At 38.4% G+C, this 21,748-nt stretch overlaps 2 protein-coding genes across 2 annotated transcripts; one reads left to right on the forward strand and one right to left on the reverse strand.

The window, feature by feature from the left end:
- fam89a (family with sequence similarity 89 member A) lies at positions 1-8,131 on the forward strand. The gene is made up of 2 exons (XM_084953500.1): positions 1-429; positions 2,485-8,131. Exons 1-2 carry the CDS (start codon positions 181-183, stop codon positions 2,776-2,778), a joined length of 543 nt encoding a protein of 180 aa, XP_084809626.1. The 5' UTR covers positions 1-180; the 3' UTR covers positions 2,779-8,131.
- Positions 8,132-16,349: 8,218 nt separating this feature from the next.
- On the reverse strand, positions 16,350-21,073 carry arv1 (ARV1 fatty acid homeostasis modulator). Its single transcript, XM_084954230.1, has 5 exons — positions 20,916-21,073; positions 20,443-20,562; positions 19,378-19,531; positions 18,472-18,696; positions 16,350-17,657 (listed from the first exon to the last, which is right to left on the reverse strand). The coding sequence occupies exons 1-5, from the start codon at positions 21,009-21,011 to the stop codon at positions 17,533-17,535; spliced, it is 720 nt and encodes a 239-aa protein (XP_084810356.1). The 5' UTR covers positions 21,012-21,073; the 3' UTR covers positions 16,350-17,532.
- Positions 21,074-21,748: the final 675 nt, after the last annotated feature.

Here is a 21,748-nt window from a genome sequence, read left to right on the forward strand (position 1 = left end):
CACTCCGGATAACTGAACGTGGCGTCGTTGGCTGCCCTGGGGTGAGAAAAGCACGGCTGTTGCTCCGTTTGTTCAGTGTGGGAGACTGCTGTGTGATAACAGTGTTTGTGGCGTCTTTGAACTGAAAAAAAACAGGACTTTATAGACACTAGCTCTCCCCGCTTCGTAACACATAAGACGATGAATGGTAAGTCAACGAACGGCACGCTGGGGGGAATGGCCTGCATCGAGGGTCTACCGCCGCTGCCGAAGAGCCTGAGCGGGTTGCTGAACTCAAGCGGCGGCTCCTGGAGAGAAATGGAGAGGATGTACGTGAAGAAAACCATGATCCAGGACGACCTGAGCAGAGGCAGGAACAATGCCGATAACCTGCTGGCCAACAAGCCGGCCAACCTCGATGCAGCACTGGCTCTGCTGCGAAAAGAGATGGTAACATTTTCAGAGTGTTTTCCTTTATTTGTCGACAGGAAAGTGGTCCGTTTACCACTGCTGGTTTAATCCTTGCACGATTTACATTCACAACCATTCAACCAAAATCCCTAAAGAAACTGTAGAAGTTTTCTTTTTTCGGCTTTTGGACAAACTTGTGTGCATTTTAGCTGAGAAATTAAGACTTTTTGAAAACAATAGTCTTTTGATTGATTCGGCATACAAAATTAACCCGTTCTGCATTATATAAATAAATTATGAAGTTAAAAATATTGATTTCGATTTTTGCTATAGTATGTCCTGTCTGTTTGGGATTTTTGTTCAGTGAACATACAAATTATGATCACTGTCCTTTGTTATCACTTCTGTTAAGTGTGTTTTCTCCTTGCTCTGTTTATTAAAGACTCGCTAGTTAATTAACTTAACATGCCACCCAACCACCTAGAAGCACTTGAGGATAAAAACTAGATTTTTTTTAAAATGGACTCTGGTGTTAATAACAGCCTATATAAGAAGAAGGAAAAAAGGGGATCAGGAACAGCTTTGCATTGGATGAGACAAATTAAGCCATTAGGCTTGTGCTGATTTGGATTCTAAGCTCATTTTAATACCTTTTAGCTTCAGTATAAAAGTTTCTATTGTGACATAGAGAAACCAACACAAAATCCTTCAGTGAACTAATACCTGCTATCACATTTGCAGAGATGTAATCAGAGTGAAACTCTTACTACACACTGTTTTACACTCCCTTGCCAGCAGCAAGGATTTTCATACCATGACCAGACCAGATTTCCCAGCAGTCTTGGTTAATGCTTAACAATAGCTTGTTTTCTTATGTGAAGTCACGTAGCTGAAAGAGGTTAAACTGCTGCTGAAACTCTAGGCATTTGGATTTCCCTAAATCTTTCTTTCCTAAATCCCACTGACTCTTTATGTCCTTTAGCCTTGGCAGAGCAGGTTCCTAACGTTAGACTTATTACTTTGCTGCTGTTAATGTATTACTGTGGGGTTGTTGTAGTTAATAAGTTGTCAGTGTCCTATATTTTTAAAGACTCTAAGCTTGTCCCTGTGCAGTTTTAAAGGGCACAGTGTTTGGTGTACGTTTTAGCTGCCTGTGATATGCTTGACCACTGAGTGTGCGGTGACTCTGAGTTCAAAATGCACTGTCAGCTCAGCTGCAAAAATGCCCTTTACACACCATCATCGTGGCCTTGACACACCAATGTCACAGAGTCAGCTGAGGCCACAGGCGAGGATTATTTTTCTTACTTTGTTCTCTTTTTGTTTCTTTGTTAGAGGTTAAATTCAGTGACTGTTTAGGTATTTTAATTGAATAATTCCTTTACAGTCACTCTTTTGTTGCTTATCTTTCTGTTTATGTGCTAAACGGTTGAGAAATAAATCAGATTTTCACTAATGCCAAGTTATTAAGGTGATTTGCCAGACAGATGTTTTTGGAGCTAAAACAATGAATTCATTCATCTATATTTAAAAAAATAAATTGGCTATTATGCCGGTAAAAGCCCCACAGGCCCATTTAATAATAAAATGGGCCTGTGGGAACCCTGGAAGATTTACTTCCTGTAGAAAGATCCTGGTTACTGAAGGCTCAGAAGTATAAGACTGAGCTTTTTTTTGTAGGCAATATTGGCCACTGAAGGATGGTTGGAGGGTTTAAGTGGTGCAACTGGTGTAAACTTGCTAGGCTCCATGTTTGTGTCCTTACACCCAGTTTGTTGTGGCACTACACTATAAGGGCACCTGCTATGCATATGTCCGTGAAGTAATTTAGAAAATGAAAGCAGAGCCGCTTGTTCATGTTTCCTGTAGCTGTTTGTGTTCATGTCAAGCGATTATAATCCCAGGTTATTAGACAAAATGACACGTTTAAAAATTTGTAGAAAGTTATCTCTGGGTTTCTTAATTATTAAACTGTGAACAATTAAAAAGGCAACAAGCTGCTGAAAAGTAATCTAATAAGCTAATGAGTTAGCTGCAGCTGTACTTCCCCGTTTTTTTTTTTTTTAATGCTAATCCCTATACTGCCCCCTGCAGGTGGGTTTGCGTCAGCAGGACATGTCCCTGCTGTGCCAGCTGTGGTCGCTCCACGAGTCCATCCAGGAGTACAAGGGGAGCTGCCAGGACCTTAGCGCAGCCTCCAGCCTCAGCATGATGGAGAATGGCTACTTTGACGAGGATGACGAGTATTACCCGGAGCCTGGTTCCACTCCCACCGGGGAACAGCCGGATGGAGACATTGGAGATGGGATGGCAACAATGGGGGCAGCCAAGAATGGGAGCGGCAGTGGCAAAGGGGACAGCTGGGACTCCTTTCGCGTTAACATCTGAGGCCTCGTTGTCAGCATTTTTCTTAGTGTGGATGCATATTTTTGGGTTGACAGACTGGATTAGGCTGGAGGAGAAACCTTTTTGGCCTCCAGGGAGTGAGTGGCTGGTGAGAGACAACAGACTATGGCGTCTCGTGGAACTGTAAAAATCCAGCTACCTTAAACACCTCCTCAGGTCAAACATCCGCCTGCTTGTGTTGCAGAACGTTGTTTCTGCAGCGTGACCAGGAGCTTCATCAAACTGCAGATCTGAGTGATCAGATATTTTGAGAAGTTACTCTCTTAACAACCTCTGAAACACTCAGGGGTTGGGATCAATTGTATCCAGCGACTCGATATAGTCAAAATCCGGCAATATATATATATATACACACACTTCTTTTTGTAAACAGCTTTATTGCTGCTTCTACGTCCGTTTGTTTTGTTAGACAGTCACTTTCTTTTTGGCTGAACTTTTTTTTTTTATTTTTAATTTACATATACAAAAATATATGAACAAAGTTTTATTATTTATTATATAATATAAATAACAAAATATTTGCTTTCCTGTTACTCTATTGACGTTTTCTACTGCACCGTTCCTCAGCGTTTACAGGTTGGAAAGAATCCCAGAAATCCAGAGCTTTGCAATCAGCATTGGTGCAAAAAGATGACCGACTCTGTGGACATATTAATGGAGACAGTGTGTGTGTTTCTTCTAAGTGGTGAAACAATTAATTTACATCAACCCCTTGGGGTCCAACCAGAAGTAGTAGTATGGAGAAAGAGATGAGGTCCTCATATCCAGTGAGTTTGTGTGCAGGTATGAGGTCTTCACCGTCCTGCCTTTAGGTGGAGCAGATATCTGCTCAGGAAATGTGAAATCTTCAGAATGCTGGAAACAGTTTTAACTGTTTGCAGAGATGAAAAACCCCAAGCCCAGCGTGCTGCGTTGCAGATATAGTGCTTCAGCACTTTACAGGCATATCAGACATGTCTCTGTTCTCAGACTTTGTAGTGTTCAGGACACATCTGCCTGAATTTAACTTTCTGCTTTAATATTAGCTATCTGTAAGATACATTTACTTAAAGATTAAAACAGAACTCAGTTTATTTCTGGATCTTGGTTTCATTGTATTTATCAATTTAAGTGGGGGGTCCGCCCCAATCAAGGGTTGGCTGGTTCAAACACTGAACATTCAGATATTAGTTTCTTGAGGGCAGTATTAACATGAATGGAAATGGAAAGACTACCTAAGTTGAAACAAGAATTATTCTTCAAAATAATAGAATAATAGAATTATTCTATTATGGATGATAATGAGCATTAAAAGAAATTATGAAGCCACATACAAATATGGCCAAGAGCTGAGCTGTGATCTGGTAGCTGGAACATTTTTCATTATGGAAACAAAAAATAAAAAATCTACACGTTTTCTCACTTTTTCATGGTGCAGTTTGTTTATAGACACTTTTTTTTTTTTAAATGGGACCTATTGTGCTGATATCACTTCCATGCTGGCTTTGCATGATTCACAGTTTACAGTAATCTTTCTTTGAGTTTAAAAAACAAACAAAAAAAACCCTTGCCCTTCATGGGGATTTCTTCCTGACCTCCTTTTTTATTGATTGATTTTGTTCCTTTTAGAAACATTTTTGCATAATAGGTCCCTTTTAACTTTCTCTGGTCCCTGTGGCCTTCAAATATCACCCACAGTGTAAATAAACATCTGTAGCTCTAAACCTAGTAGCAACTATCAAATGAACACCCGGTGCTTTATACTCTTATGCATCGAGATCTTAACCAATCTCATTTTAGCGTCATGTGCTCTGTTAAGTGTGACAGATGCCCGTGCAGGATTAAGCTCATTTTTAAGTCATCCTTGAGGAATATAAATCTGATTATATCAGCATTTGGTCATCTTTGCATACGTTATAGGGGCTCTTTAACGATCTCTGCTTCCATTACAATATGACGGTGGTCATTAATTAGATAGTAACAAAAAAAAGTGCTTGTGTTTTTGCTTTGGTTGGTTTTTTTAATCAGAAGAACTTGCCTTCATTGCCTCATCTATAATAAAAAAAAAAAAAACAACTAAGTTAAAATTCCTTCAATCTAAAATCTAAACGAAATCTAAAATCTTGACTGTTTAAGACTTTTGGATGTGAAAATCCTCTTAGTAAACACATGAATGGTCTACTCAGGCTTCCTAAGTATCTAAACTCTGCAGCAAAGGTCTCAGCTAAGCCTGTAGCACACAACACAGCTACAGACACAGCACAGCAGCTGTGCTGTCAATCATAAATTGAGTTTCTGAACTCGCCATCGCTTTGAGAAGATATCGAGGGTTCATCTTTGCACAAATGTGCTCATATTTCGTCACCTGTCTGTACGTCAGTCCGCTATTTGAACACAAACCAAAGAGAGTACGCCACTCAGCATTGTATTTGGTTGACGTTGCTGATGTAGGTGGGATCTGGCTATGTTGAACTTAAAACTTAACATCTGGTGTCTTGACGAATGTCGTTAGGAGTTTTTTGGAGCTGATGAATGAAGGACATTTGGTTCGCTTTTTGAACAGTTGGCCGCCTTCTTCCCAACTCAAAGACCAGCGTTTTCAGTTGACTGAATTAAAATGTCACCGACCAGTGAAAGTCTAGAGGATTGATTTATGACAAGTATGTGAAGAGTCAGATGTGTCGCAATAACACGTGGATATGAAACCATGTTTCCACAAACACAGTAACCCTTGATCTTCTAACTTCTCTCTAAAATCTGTCGACATCGAGAGTTTCTAACTGATTTAACCGGAGTAGTCTGACGTTTTGGGAAAATGTTTCAGTTACATACTTCATCTGTCAAACGTAAGGTCAAACCAGCACAATCACCAGATGGGGAAGTAGCTAGCATTACTATGTCTTACTGCCTCCATTTCCCAGACATGGATTAAGCTGAGATAGACCATAAACTTTTTCCCCTGGAGGTCTTCCTAGGATTTAGTCTGGGAGGAGGTTTAATCCGTGTTGGAGAGTAACAAAATCCACTGGCAAGCACTTTTAAAGTTGCCACTTTGACATAGTTTTGTTATCCATATAACCTGGACCTGGTGTGTAAAGTAATTTTAAACATTACCATCACATGGGGACACAAAGTGAACAATGGTTGATTGTTTATTGAGCAGGATGAAGTTTGGGGTGGAGCAAAGCTAAACTCTGTTGTCACCATAAAAGGATGCAAGTTCTCCTTGAGGTTTATCATATATCTTTTTTTCCTGATCTAAGCTTGGACAAACTTTTTTTTTTTGCCTCTTGCATATGTAACTACTCACTTTTATTGTGAACCTTTCCATAATGCATTTGCAACTTTCTGACTAGTCTTATTATTTAACAGAATCCATTGACTTTGGTTCCAGTGTTCTGATAAGTTGAAATGATTGTTCTCTGTTTCTCTCTGTTGCTTTTTATGATCCACATTTAGTGAAACTTAACTTTGTCTGTGAAGTACACCTGTATGCGACTGCTGCCAACATTTCTAGTCGGATTACACATTTAGGGTCAGGTAAAGCACCTGTTTTACTACTGCAGTCTACTGCTAATCTGAAGCCGAAAGCACGTTTGATTAAACGGTTTTAAACCACCGACGTTTAAGACACGAGTCACATCTTGATCCCAGGTTTTCTATTAGATGTCTACCCAATTAGTGCCTTTTTATAAGATGTTTAAGATGGGAATGAACATATACCATAAGTCATATGAACTGATTGGCCTGTACTTTGGTTTTTAAAGCTGCTACATGTGGAATTTGAAACATAATGACTTTAGCAATCTCACAAAACTCATTCTGAAGCTGTGCCAGAAATAAATGAATGTCATGCTGACATGTCGCTCTCCTCTAACTCCAACGAGTCCCTAATTTGGATCTGTTGTTAATTATACTCTTCTCTGTCAAAAGATTGTTTGGAATTTTATTGGCAGGGATGCAGCTGTTGGGAACGGTGTACTGCTGACACCCACTGAAATTTGAGTTGCTCTAGTAAAAGTGAGACATCTCTCTTCCTGTTTTGGTTGATGCTTTGAAGAAATTGTACACCTAAAAATAAAAGGACCCTAATGTATGGCGGTTACTTCTTCAGAATACAACTTTAAAGTACACGTAGCAGTTTTACCTTCAAGAACTTGTATCAGCCTTACAGTCAGCTGAGGCATTTGCAAACCGAGCTAGGTGGTGCACTCCTCACTTGTTCTTCAAGTCTGTTTTTTGCACTTGTTTGTGCCTGTTGCTGTGTTAAATCCCCAAAACTACGACTACCTGACCCTCTTTGAGTTTGTCACTACTACACAGGTGCATGGTGCTCTTTGTACGCTTACACTATTATAGCTTAACCCAGCACAAGAGAGCTAAGAAGAAGCTTTAAATTGAACACCAGCAAATTGTACTTAATATTGTACCGTTGCCACGTGTGTTGCCTGTTCTGTACACTAAAATATGCCCCTTTTTCACATGATTATTGGATGTGTAACATGGAGATTTCATCTCAGGGTAAACTTAAAAAAAAAATTGTTTTTTTTGGGTGGTTTTGACTCCTGACAAAATAGCATACTTCCCTTAAACAATGGCTCTCGAACTAAAGGTGAACAATGCTATGTCACACCCACTTACAGTGAGTCATAATTATGATTCAATGGTTTGGTGCAAGTCTCATAATCAAAGGGCAAACTTTGCACCAACTTTGAACAATCAGGAGGCGAAGACGCCAAGTGCAAAACAACCACAAACGCTTGACATAGTTTGACTTAAGTGCGGATTGCTGCTGCAATCACAGTCACGCCTGAGCGTTCACACCCATGCTGTAGTGGTTGTGAAAAGCGTTTTGGAAAACCTAGTGAGGGTTGTGGCACTTGAATGGAGAATAACTTGAACATTACTTCCAATGAGGAAAAAAAATAGCTGAAGGTGTGTAATGTGTGTGCGCCTTTTCTGCAGCTGACCAAATCTGACCTGTGTCCAAACCTGGGTTTGAAAACGTGATTGAGCCAAGACAGTTCATTATTTTACAAGTGACATGTTTATCAGTAGGCTTGAGTATGCAGATGTAACCTATTGAGGAAATCAGAGAAGTAAATGCAATTTCATTTGTGTTTGTACTTTATATCTCTCATCGTAATCGTTCATTAACTTGCTTTAGTGAAAAGAAGGATTTTATGTATTGTTTTTTTTGAATAAGTAACATTCGGAGAACATGTGAAGGCTGTGTTGCCGCCATCTATCATTCCTCCTGTTCTCTTATCCATGAATGACCACACTGCTGTTTGTTTGGACAGTACTCTCTCATAGTTATACTGTTATGAATTTAATAAACCGGTTCTGTACTTTTCAGGTTTTTGGAGTGATGTTTCTTATGAGGGAAATATTGATCGTGCCTTCAGACTTCTAAATTAAACTGACATGAATAGCAGATCAACAATTAAAGCACAGTTATGTTTTAGTAGAATTTAATTTGATATTTTGGGGAGATATGGGAGCTATGGGTATATTAATGATTGTACCAGATCCAATGACATCCTCTCCAGGTGTTTCTGAGATAAAGCATTTATAAGGATTGTGAAAGTGAGCTTATAGGAACCACGTCCTTAGTTCCATGACACAAGTGGCTGTAGATATTATGCTCTTGGTTGTGTTTTCTATCGATCTCTATTTTCATCTTATAACTGAAAAACATCTGGAGAGCATTTCATTACATCTGGAATAAACGTTCACTTGGACGCAAAAATCAACAGGTCAGGTTCATCAAAGGTCAAATCTCTCTCATTTTTAAGTTATTTGCCAGGCCCACTTAGAGGGATTTATGTATATTTTTTTAACATCCAGCCCAAAAGTTAATTTGGACTTGGGGCTGAACTGGTTAGATTTTGGTCATCAAATTTTATTATGACCTCACTCCCGAGTGCAACTAGAGACAATTTCAGTACATTTGGAACAAATGATTTTGGAAGTAAAGGTTTGAATATTTCACCTTCTTAATCTACTTACTTACATACTTTCATGTATGTAAAATTTAATGTTCTAATGAGATTTTTGGCTGTTGGTCAAACACATAACTCAGGAACAGAAGGAGGATTGTGACCATATTTCATAATTGGTATAGTTCACTGAATTGGTAGCACCAACCTTCACATTATACATTTCATTTGGACAGACTGGCTGGCAGACACCTGTAATGTGATCATTCTGGTTTGAGCAGAGTAGCCAGCAGCTCTGTGGGGCTGCAGATGCTTTGAGTAATGCAAATGTCAGCATGCTGACAACAGCAATGCTAAATCTCTCTTATCTAGCATAGTATTTTAATACACTATCACTCAGCATAAAGCCCTAAGCACACAGTACAGGTAAAGTTGTTGAGATTGTATTTACAGTAAAATTTAGAGTATGTATTAAATTTTGTAGTGATACCTTTGTTATTTTTATATATTTGTTTTTGCTTCAAAACCTAAATTGTGCTGGTGAAACATTTAATGTGCTTAAATACAGCCTGCATCAGGAGATTTTCTGGATAGCAATTCATTTCAAGCTTGGTGGTCTTGTACTACCATCATCCTAGGCTAGGAAACATCCTGTGGTACCCTCGAACATGTGTTCCAAATACTGCTCTAACCTAAAAACTTTAATCCACTTGTGGCACGACTGGATAAGTAAGTTGCTTCGTCTTTAATTATTATCTCAATCTGTTTTGAAGTTGTTGAGACGTTTTACTTTCGATCAGTGTTACTGGCAACCTGGCAAACTAACAAGTAATCATGTAGGTATGCCACAAACAGGCTAAAAAAATAAAACATTTACATTTGCACTATTTACACCCAAAATCTTAAAAAAAAATCCAACTAATAATCTAGGAGAAACAGCTCTTTCACACCAAACTGCGCTTCCTTGCCATCTCCCTGCTGCCCTACTTATTTCTTGTTCTCAATGCATCTCACTCTGACCTGCATTTAAATGCACCAATCTGCATTTTGGTCTAGAGTAGCTGCCATGCCTGTGCAGTTCCAGTGTAATTGATCATTACTGCAGCAGGATGTGGTGGCTTTGATGTAGCAGCTTCTCCTGCTGGGAGGTTGGGATGAATTACTGATGATGATAACACTGTTTATATTTTCATACTCAGAGTCTCTATGTAAATTCTCACCAACCTCCCTGAGAGACTTAAGAAATGGGTCATGCAACAATATCTCGGTTTCATACAGCATGTGCACCATTTTTTTCCCGTTGCCTGTTATCACAGTTGCTGTGTATTTGCCCAGTGTGGTGTTTATCTAAAAATCACATGATCTGACAAATCTGATGGCTACTTTTTAAACAGCAGACTCTAGATTTTAAGACATTATTTCAAACATGTTAGAATAATACAATTAAAGCACAAAGAAAATAATGATCAAAGTAAATTACTTGATGTGTTCACAAAGGAGTAAAAACAAGCATTTGCTTATTTAATCCTACCCTATCCTGCACTCGGTAATCACTTTACTTCCTGTTTGTATCCTGCTCTATCAAAAATCCTGCATTTATTTAATTTTATAAACCCAGATATATATATTTACAGATATATACAGATGTACACATAAAAAGTAACAGGTCAAAGCCTTTTCCCCCCATTACTTCAAAAAATTGTCATGCTTCAGTTCATCACTCAGTCTGTTTCACAGCTTCACTCCACATAGAGAGATCAAAAACTTTCTATTACATACGAAAACAGAGATGGTTTAAATATAACTTCCCCCTCAAATATTATCCACCATCCCTGTAAAAAAATGTTTTGGATATTGTGAGGAACTAAGTAAGTAGGAAGTAGTTTATTGTTTTATACAGAATTTGTACAGTGTGAAAATGAACCACACTGGTGAATTTTATTGTTTTGGATTTTAAGAGTAGTGTTATAGATAATCCATGATATTTTGTAACCATTATTATGGATTATCCTTCTGGTCCTTTTTTGCAATATAAATAATTATGCTAGTAGTATTTATAAATATTGCTCCAAACCTCTAAACAGTCATCTGAATATGGTGTAACCAGTGTGCAGTAGAGATTGTAGTAGAGTAGTGATTTCTGGATTTCTGTTTTATTTTATGCAGTTTTGAAATGCTTCTCAAAACCTCACTATGTATATATTCTATCTGAGACTTCTGACTTCGCCTATTATCACATCAAGAAACTTATTTTCACGAACTCTTCAGTGTCCATGTTTTATGAATCAAGAATGGTGTATTCCTTTTACAATTCACAAATATCCAAATTTTACTTTTACTTACTTTACTTTTTTTTTTTTTTTTGTGCTGTCAAACCACTTTTGTACTTTGCACATTTTCTTTAAATTTGCCAGGTGTCCCCCAGGTGTCTGTACTGGGGCCAAATCTTTTCATAATTTATGTAAAAGATATTTGTCAGCATCGGCTATATTAAAAGGATTTTTTTCCCCAGATCGTTCTTGTATGTTCTTGGGGAAATTTAAAGGAGCTACTAATAAGTGATAAACTAATTAAACAGTGCATTTGACCAACAAGTGATCATTTGAGGACTCTTGTATTTGCCTCGATGTTTTCCATTTTTATTCTACAAAAAGAAATACTTTACTTTTCTCAACACTGTCCTAAACTAAGCATTTAAGTACATTTTACTCAGTCACCCAGCATTACAAGCAAAATGATTTACATCTGAGTGCATTAAGGAATGATAATCCCATACAATAGAAATCATATTTTAACATTAGTACAAGTTATTTCATACAGTGAGTTACAGTATTATTCATTCTATCCAAACTGAAAGTGCAGTTTATTACTGATACATGCTGGTGATGGTTTAACCTTTGAATTTCTTGATTTTATTAAAAGTACATTTTATTGTCTCTTTCTTGTACTATGCTGTGTTTAAAGTGTCTTATAATTAATTTTGCCAGATCTAATCTCAGTCTACAAAGCATTTGTCATTTAGCAAATCTTTGTGAGATGTTTAGATTGTTTGGCACTTATCCTTTCGTGTCCATGGCCATCGTGTGCATATCTTTGACTACAATTGCTGGAAATTCCTACATGGTAAAAATTTCCTTTATACAGATTCCAATAAAAGGCGGAAAAGCTCAACAATTCCATTTATTGGAAAAACAGACATAACACATGAATATGACCACAGTTCTAACAGAACAGCATTTCTGATATTATTTATTTATTTATTTATTTAACCACCCAATGTAAAGGTAAAAAAACACAACAACAACTGTAACATTTTGGGCTTTAAATACATCGATCCATATAAACCAATGGGCTAAAAAACAATACAATTGCATGCAGGTGACCTGAATAGCAGACTGTGGTGGAACAGACATGATCCAGAGGCTCCATGCCATATCCCCTTGAATCTGTTGCCAGCCTCCTCTTGTCAGACACCTCAAAAGGTCCTGTCTCTCAACTGTGATAGGTCGGAGCTATTGTGCGGCGTGAGGGCCAGCTCATATAATGCCAGGCAGGTGGTTTTAATGTTACTCAAATTGACTTTTACAACTGAAATCAAACATTTTTGTATGTTTCTCTGTGTATTTGAGGACTGCCACATTTACTTTAGTAATGAATTTAGGGGGAAAAAACAGTTTACTTCCACCATTGCATGATCATATTTTGTTGTCATTGTAGCAGCTCCCACAGGTAAATGGTGTAGTTGCACATTTGTGTTAATTAAGTAATGATGAAAGTTTAGTGAGTCATTTCATTATTTTTACAGTGCTATTTGATGTCCTGTTTTTCTGGTGTATTTTCTCTGTGTGAGCATGCTCTGCATACACCGGCCTCAGTCTGTATCGTTCGAAGCTCATGTTGTCTCTCTGTGCTCTGGTCTTGTGCAGGCTGTGTGAGCGTCTGTTAGGAGATTACAGCAGATTAACATAATCCGGACTGAGAGAGCAAATCCAAGGTGCGCATCACTCTCTCTACAGGGAGGGATGAGGCAGATTGCCACATCAGTGGGATCGGCACAAGGCAAACAGCATAACAAACATCGTGAAAGCTGTGTTTATAGTGAATATTGCAAAACTAGTGGTGATGTTTTTGAGTTAAAGTTGCCAGTTGGTATATTTCTGCTTCTAATTCTGTAATTCTGTGTTGTAATATGTGTTTTTCTTTGCGTAACTGACGCCCACAGAGTTTGTTTTTGTTATACTGTGCTCCTGCGCGCTCCTCCTTTCCTTTGTGTTGCTCTTTTCAGTCCACTGATCCCAGTGAGGCCAGTGCATACCACACTTGTTTGTGTTTCTGGCCTTGCTCTGTCTTTTTCAATAAAAAGCAAATGACTGCAGGTTTAATACACAGCCTATTTCCTGGTAATGTTGTATTTCCTCAGTTGAATATGCATAGTGGACCTCATCCAACTGTTCTGCTCCCCACAATTATAATTTCATGCAAACGTTCAAGCTAGATCCTATCCTGGCTTTGGTGATTTCCACTGTGAGGCTAACTTTGTGATCTGCAGTGATTCGACAGATTGCCGTGGAATTTGGCATATTTTCCTCTGGAAGAGAGCTTCAGTGTCTTTCAGCCCCAAACTCTGTCTCATGGACAAATACACACAAACGAATGACACACATATCTGTCTCAGCTCTTTGTGTTGAGTACTAACAATGTAACAAATATGCTAACACAGTTAGCTAAAATAGCAATGGTGACAGGCACTATAGCAGCTAACACAAACGACACACAACCTCAATTCAATAAAAGTCAGGAGCCTGTGAGTAATGTAAATAAACAGAACGTAATGATTTATAAATCCCATAGAAAACATATCAAATGTTTAAACTGAGAAAATGTATCATTTTAAGAACAATAGTTCATTTTGAATATGATGGTAGCAACATGTCTGCAAAAAGTTGGGCCAGGGGCCATGCTTACCACTGTGTAGCCTCTTCTTTTGAAAAGTCTGTAAACATTTGGGAACTGAGAAGACCAGCTGTTGGATTTTTTAGGAGAGGAATATTGTCCTATTCTTGTCTGATGGAGGATTCTCACTGCTCAGCACTCCTGGGTCCTCTTGGTCATATTTTTCATTTTATGATATGCCAAATGTTATCAGTTGGTGAAAGACCTAGGCTAAAATTCAGCACACAGACTCTTCTACAGCCATGCTGCTGTAATACGTGTAGTATGTGGATTAGCATTGTCTTGCTACTTATGCATAGCATTCCCTTAAAAAAAACATGATCACAATTGTAATATATAGTACTCTAAAACTTGTAATAAACCTGTCAGGGTTGATGGTGCTTTTCCAGATGTGCAAGCTACTAATTCCATAGGCACTGATGCACCACTATAGCATCAAAGACAGAGGCAGAGTGTTAATAATAAACCAGATGGTCCCTCTACTCTTTAGTCTGGAGGACTGCATATATTATTTGCCTATATTATATTATATAATATTTTATATTTTATGTAGACTAGAAATTGATGTGAAAAAAATCATGCACCATTCATTTCTTATAAATTTTATATTGTACCAGGCTCTAAACGTGATTTCAGGCATATTAACATGGAAATCGATGGAGATTGACTAACTCCTTGAACGGCATTTTCTTTCACTTTTATTTTGTTTCATTTGTGCAAAAACAAAAAAACAAAAAACACATTTAAAGAAGCACAAAGCCCTCCTAAAACAATAATCTAACATAAGGAGGTTTCCAACTGATCAGCTTAGATATTAAATGTGCCACCTTTTTCATTTATGGATGGAGGAATCCGCTTTAGCCTCAGTTTATACCTTTCAGTGCAGAATTAGTTTTACTTCTCCATATTGTACCTGGCAGGTAAAATGACTTCAGGCTTACTACTGTTACAGTAATCTGATTAGTAAGACTCAGATTAAACCACTGCACACCACAGTAAGAGACCAGCACTTTCCACCATCACACAGTCAGTGGTTTGTTCACAAAGATTTTGTCCAAAAGTCAGTGACAAAGGTGTGTTTGTGTTTATTTAGGATTTTGTCTTCCTATTGAACTTAAATCTAAAGACAGAACAGGTGGATGTGGCATTTTAACAACATGAACAGTGTTGTGTGTTTTGTGACTTTAAGGATTAGAATTTGAGATCAAAACTTGGTCATGAGGTAAAAGCAGAAGCAGGCCCGAGCTTCTGTTTTTATGCAAACAATGTATAGACTACAGGGTGTTTAAGTTCATCTGGCTGACAGGTGACACATTGTGAATGTCTTACATGGCAGACGTAGTGCATAGGGTGCAGCATTCATAAAACACAGATCCACCCTTGGTGAGGACACTTAAAACATTCCACATCAGTGTGCTGTCTTTCCAACTATTCAGAGGCTTGTAACAACAAGCGCCCGCGTGCAGAAGCAACACGTATACAAACAGTGAAAATATCTCATTAAGCTCTGGGTGAAATACAGCATATTTTGTCTTTTTATACCCCAATATGACAAACACTCTAGAGAACATGTAGTACAAAAACAAAGTATCTGCATGATGTTTCCTATGCACAGTCTGGCAAACTCGCTCTGCAAGTTTATTCTACATGATTTATTACAGAAGCAAACTCTGTGTGCCTGACAAATGTTAAAGGGTTTAATGTTGCGGTTGAGCTGGAGATTGTCGCATTTGGCGAAAGGTTGGATAAGCCATGGAAGGGTCGCCACTCTGTCACAGGGGTAACAAAGAGAGACAGACCACCATTCACACCTAATTTAGAGTCATCAGCTAACCTAACCCCACTAACTGCATGTCTGTGGACTGTGAGGGAAAGCCAGGGTACCCACGCAGACGGTGAAAGAACATCAAACCGCCCACAGAACGACTCCACCTGGCCAGTGCATTTAAACCCAGAATAATTACGCATTTTAAATCTCCGCATTCATCATGTGAATTTTGCGCAAGAACTAAATAACTGTTTGAGAGGCAAAGAGAGAAAATACGTCCTCAGTACTTTGAAATAGCTGGAAATGAACAATTATTAATTTATAGGCGCTGAACTGAATTTTAAGACAAAAAGAAGAAACAATTCCCCTTTTGAGGTCAGCACAGGGGTTTGTGCCTTAATACTGACAAACAATAAAAGTTCAAGTTACAAAAAGCTGCTGAATTTTTTAAGTGGAAGAATAAGTTTTATGGCTTGCTGTGGCAAACATTCCATCCACTGTGAATGAAACTCGAATTTTTTTACTAGTACCCAAAATGTTAAAGCTTTAAAATGCACAGTCCAAAAAACCCTGTGGCTATATCCATCGTCTATCTACAGTCTATGATACAGCTTAGAGTTCAGACTCTGTGTCTCCTCTTCTGCTTTCAGTAAAGTAACACAAACAGCACTAAAACAAAAAGGAGAGAAAAGCTATTTTGCAGCTACTAAACTGATTCTATTTGTTTGTGGTAATTGTATCTTTAGACCTTACATCATTGAATATCTGTCACATTATCTGTGACTTTGATAAGGCGGCATCATTCATCTCACACTCACAGATGTATCTCTAAAGAATGCCTGATTGCTTTTCCCAGGTTCAGATCCATGTTTACGCACTGTAGGCAAGTGTGGTGAATAAAGTCCACTCAGTTCACAGGTGCTCCGTCTCATTTCAGAGTTTGTTTTATTGATTTAACAACAGAACACACAATGTGTCTGGAATGTGTCTGTGTTTATTTCCAGACACATTCCAGCGACAGTAGGCGGAGGTTTTGTGGAGCGTTCCAACTGCAGCTGGTCAACATGTTTTTATCATCATTTCACATCACACATGTGACAGCAGTGATCTCCTGCAGCTTGATCTTTGAGGATTTCACATTCTGTGCATCACAGCCACATGATTCAAACATTGTGCATTTAAATTTAATGACACATATTTTAAAATGCAATTTCACCGGCTCTGTCCTCATAAAAGTGTAAGATTCGCTTACTTGGGGACATTGGAGTGTTGATCAGATCACTCACATCATAGTAGGCTCTGAACACATGAAAGGCATTTTCAATATTGTTATTTAAAAAACACCATTAAAAATCTTTGCTATACTAGTCAATTATGACAAAAATCCCAATAACGTCATCAAAACAAAATACTGGATCTTAGTTGGAACTACATGAGCAGTTCTCTCATCAGCAACGCTGCAATAAATACCTGCAAAGTCACCCTGTTCCTGTACACTCCCATATGTGTGTTTAGGTTAATTTTGGCAAACAGTTCACCAATTAGCTCAGGAATGTGAGGACTGCTGCGTGCCCAAACTGAGAAGTAGCTGTTGTCAAATTACAAACTCGGGGTCTGTGTTTGTGTCATTCCTCAAGAGTGGCTCAGGAACTGGAGCATGTTTAACAGGAGCTTGGATCAGGAGATGTCTGAGTGACATTCGTCTCCCTCTGTGACTTTTTTTGCACAACGTACCCCAGGTTATCCATATTAAAACCAAATGAAAACATTTCTCCTGTATGAAAATGTCTCTTTGCCTCTACGGAGAGCACAAATTCTCAGTCTGTCATGTTGTATCACATAAACTCAACACAAATCTGGCCTTTTTTTGACATGCAGTGTCAGTCAGGTTTCTAGCACACAGGAGGAGATGTGTTTCATACCTTTAAATAAACACAAGACACATGGCTGGCATTACTAGCCAGCAAAAGCAAAACAGTTGAAAGGAACTTGAAGAATTCAGCTTTGAACATTTCCCCTCTTGAATCCCATGTGTAGAAAGTCCATGATGTTGGTCACTCATTCCTCCCTGAGGCAGGTGACACTTCCATCTCATTAAAATGTCAACATGTCCTGGACGCTCCACGAAAGCTTCTTACAAGCCTGAGCCACGCAGGTCTCCGACAGCAGGCCTACACAAACGGCCATCAGCGACAGACGTCTCCTGCTGTTCAGGATCACTGGAGAGGAGATCAAATTATTAATGCACACCCTTTTTACATGCTTGCTGTGTTATTGGAGTAATCTGGAGTAACAAAGAGAATGTGCAAACCAAAATAGTGTGAACTTAAATGGTGAGAAGCTGAGAAGGCACCTGTTATGTAAAGAAAGGAAAAACGGCCACACAAGCTGGACGTGATGCGACATTAACCAGTAAGAAAGGTGAATTCAATACTTCGTTCACTGCTCAGAGACTCGCCGCCAAACACGCAGATTTTTGTTTTCACAGATGCTGAAGAAATAATGACATGAAAACCAGAAACATGGACCTAAACCTTTGTGTTATATAATACGTTTATCTTCAAGTGCTGGGTCCTCTGAGGTCAGGATCACAGCAGCAGGGAGTAAGCTGCCAACTGCTGATGCTTTGAAACAAACCTCTTCCATCATTTCTCATAGCTGAATCGAATGTTAACCCTAATTTCTTATGAAATTATGTTTGACCATCAAGTATTCAGCCTAGCCAAAGCATAAATAGTATTTCAGATATATATATGACATATGGCTGTGCTCTTGTCACAAGAAACGTCGCAGCGAGAAACTCCACATGTTTGATTTGGCAGTTTTACACCAGATATCACTCCTGACGCAACCTCAAAGGGGATTGCGACTAATTCTACATTCATTTTATGATTTCAACTTTGGCACGGGGAGTGCGGATTATCACCTTTAGTGGATCTTCGCAATATACTGCATAAACTCAGTTACAGTCATCTCCACCACACTGCTGACAGGGCAGAAGCAAAGCTATTTGATCAACAGCGGATCTCTTACCTCTGATCGCCTGTGAATTTGAGGTGAGCACAAATAGTTTGATGAGGCCCAGGCAGAGCGGGGAGTAATCGTGCTCCCAGATGACAGCGGGGATGAGGAGGACTTTGCCGTAGCACGACAACAGCAGGGCTCTGAGGAGCAGGCAGAGCTCCATGGTCTCACCCTGCAGGCAGCAGACCACCACCCAAAGGAAACACAGCACTCCGCCACAGAACGCTGACAGCTCTGAAGGTCCAACAGAGACACATATATAAGCCAGATCATGTAGCTTATATACTGAAGATACATGAAACGGGAGTCAGTATGAGAAGATGGAACCTGGGTACTCAGGTCAGCCACAATCAATTGGGACAAGTAGGTTACCCATGTGACACAAAAATATTTTCCAGTAAATAATATAATTTTATATGAAATCATTTTGATGACACTAAGTTGGTCTCAGTGATGAATTTCACACAGCTTTTGGTTGTAATCATAGATGTGTATCGTCGTGTCTGGATGTTTTCCATATAACATTAAGTGCTTATAAGCTTATAAAAGTCAAAGAATAATTCTCTTTGCAGTTTTGGAAAATAATAGGCAATCTAAAGATGTCATATCGGGCTCTGTGACATTATGAAGACTTATTCATTATTTCCTGACTAAATAAATGATTTTTAATAATGATTTTTAACTGATATTAGAATAATCTTAGTTGCAAGCTGACCCAGAATAGATTCACAAGTACTCGTATATATGCAGTTGCTCAAAAATATCCTTTCTAAGACAATACAAATCCAATTTAAGTAATAATTTAATACTTTACTCAACTTCCAGACACCGTTAACTCTCACGTGCTCCCATTTCATTGATGTTTCCTTTGCTCTGTGATAACACACTGATAGAAACTGTGTCTTATCATCTTACCAAGAGCAGCCAATCCAAACATGCCGTAGAATTCCCATTCCTTTGTGTATCTGATTATATCAGCAGGGTCACTGCTCTGCTCGGAGCCATGGAGCATGGACCACCTGAGGTAGGCTTCACACAGCAGGGAAAACACACACAGCTTCCAGTGGATCTGCAGAGGTAAAGATTAACATGTAGAAACACGTGCATGCTGGTCAGAAGTCATGATAGCACCTGCACAAACGAATACGTGCAAGCCAAGACACACCAAGCACAAATCTTATCACTCGTGCAATAAAGATAAATCGCATTTCATCTGAAACTATCACATTTCAAGAATTTATTTTTTTTGCTCAACCATCTCTGATTTGCCTAGAATGTTTTTTAAATGTGTGTGTGCAGTTCCTTTTTTAAAGGCCCGTTCACCTACTTTTAAGCCTTTTTCCCCACCTTGTAATCTAAGGCAATGCTTGAACATGTATATCCATTAGACTATTAAAGATACAAGTCACTGGTCTCTCTTACCATCAAAATGAATCAGGATCTGTAATTTAGGACAAATACCTAAAAAGCCAGACTATTAACTAGTTAAAATGTGAAAACAAACAAAAAATAAATAAAAACTGGAGTCTTCCTTTAAAGTTCCACATTTGAACAAACACTAATAAAAAACTTCAAACTACAAAAGACCGCAAGTGATAATTTATTAGACTCTTCTAAGTCTTGAAATGGTAGATACAGCAGGTCTTGACAATGAAAAATCTGAGGTATTGTGAAATTAAATTATATACCATAAAGAAATTGTCACTACTTGTTTTTTGCAATGTGAAGGGTTTTTTTTTTTACCTGTAAAATGAAAATGCTTGATTTTTTTTTTCAATTATTAACCAACATTGAGACATTTTAATGTGTCTGTAATCTGTTTGTTTGTGGTAAGAGTGGTGAGAGAGGCCACTGAATAATATTTTATATATCAAGCTAAAGTTTCCCAAACTTTAGATCATAAAGTTTATATGCAGATCAAAGATGGTCAAGCAGAATGTCCATATTGTTTTGCGATGGAATGACCCATAATTTGCTTACATTTAGTCTTGTGTTGAACAAAATGTGCCTGAAAGCCTGTGTCTTGCACAAAATGGCATCGATGAGGATGATGACTGGGTCATATTCAATGTACTTGTCCACTGGCTTCTGGCAGGACTCCTGGAGAAACACACAAGCAGAGTTTATGTCAAAGTCCTGCTACAATGTCTCTCTTTATATCACCTCCCAGATCTACTTTAAGAAGCACGCAGTCCATGTTTAGAAGCTGGCTCCAACTAAGGCGTGATGGTGATCACTGTAATTAACATCTAAGACATGAAGTTTGCTTGTTTACTTGCTATTCAGTAAAAAAGGCCAGAGATCAGTGCAGTCACCGTTTCACTCATAAACCATTTAGCAGACAAGTTATTTCACTACAAATGTGTCTAGTTGCAACAGGAAAAGGTAGGAAGCTGTATGATATCTGGTAAGTAGCATCCTCATCGCACAAACGGTGTAAATTTTCAACGCACACATATTGTTATCTTCAGGATCCCGTTGCTGTAATCCCTGTGGAGTTCCGCTGCTTTTTCGTTACATTCAATACATCTAAAATCATCTTTTCCCATCTTTCATCTGTACACAGCTACGAGTAGCATGCTAGTACCAGGAAGTAAACCGGTAATAATAATTTCAGTGGATCTCCTTCAAAATAAAAGTATGTCTTTGCCAGGTTCTGAAGGAGTGTCAAACGCCACTGAAATACTGCTAAATGACCCTGCGGCAAAAACAGGAAAGAAAAAAATAGGAATTGTGAACAAGTAAACCTGAAAATAAAAAAGCATCAATGGACACAAACCTATTAATATTATTTGGTAGATTGGTAAAATATATTTGATGAGCTGATTAAGATGTCTCGAGATAAATAAGTGTGGTTTTAGCAATGTATGTTTTTTCACATTTACTCCGTATGCTGTCTTTACATGAGCATTGCAGTTTGAAATCACAGTGGAAAGGCTCAAAACCTTCAAAGATTGTCAAACTTAAAAGAAGACCATTGTTTATGATTCAAACAACTTTTTTAGATTTAAAAATAATTACATTTCCCCCTGTTTAGTAATGCTGGATAAACATGAAAAGTTAGTATTGCATCAACTGAACTCCAGCTGTCTTCAACACTTTGCATCCAACTCATTCGGTGCCCCAACCCATATATACGACACTGCTTTTCCAAGTTAAAGTGCAGCTGACAGTGTGTGTTGGAGTGAACCTGTTTTCACGCATGCAATATTTGTTTGTTTTTGTGTTTTCTTTTGTTTTTATGTAATGATAGTTTTACAGAATATGATTTTACTCTGTCCAGAGG

The sequence above is a fragment of the Perissodus microlepis genome, chromosome 15 (assembly GCF_051167445.1).
Source record: "Perissodus microlepis isolate ML-2025 ecotype Zambia chromosome 15, ASM5116744v1, whole genome shotgun sequence".
NCBI classification, from domain to species: Eukaryota; Metazoa; Chordata; class Actinopteri; order Cichliformes; family Cichlidae; genus Perissodus; species Perissodus microlepis.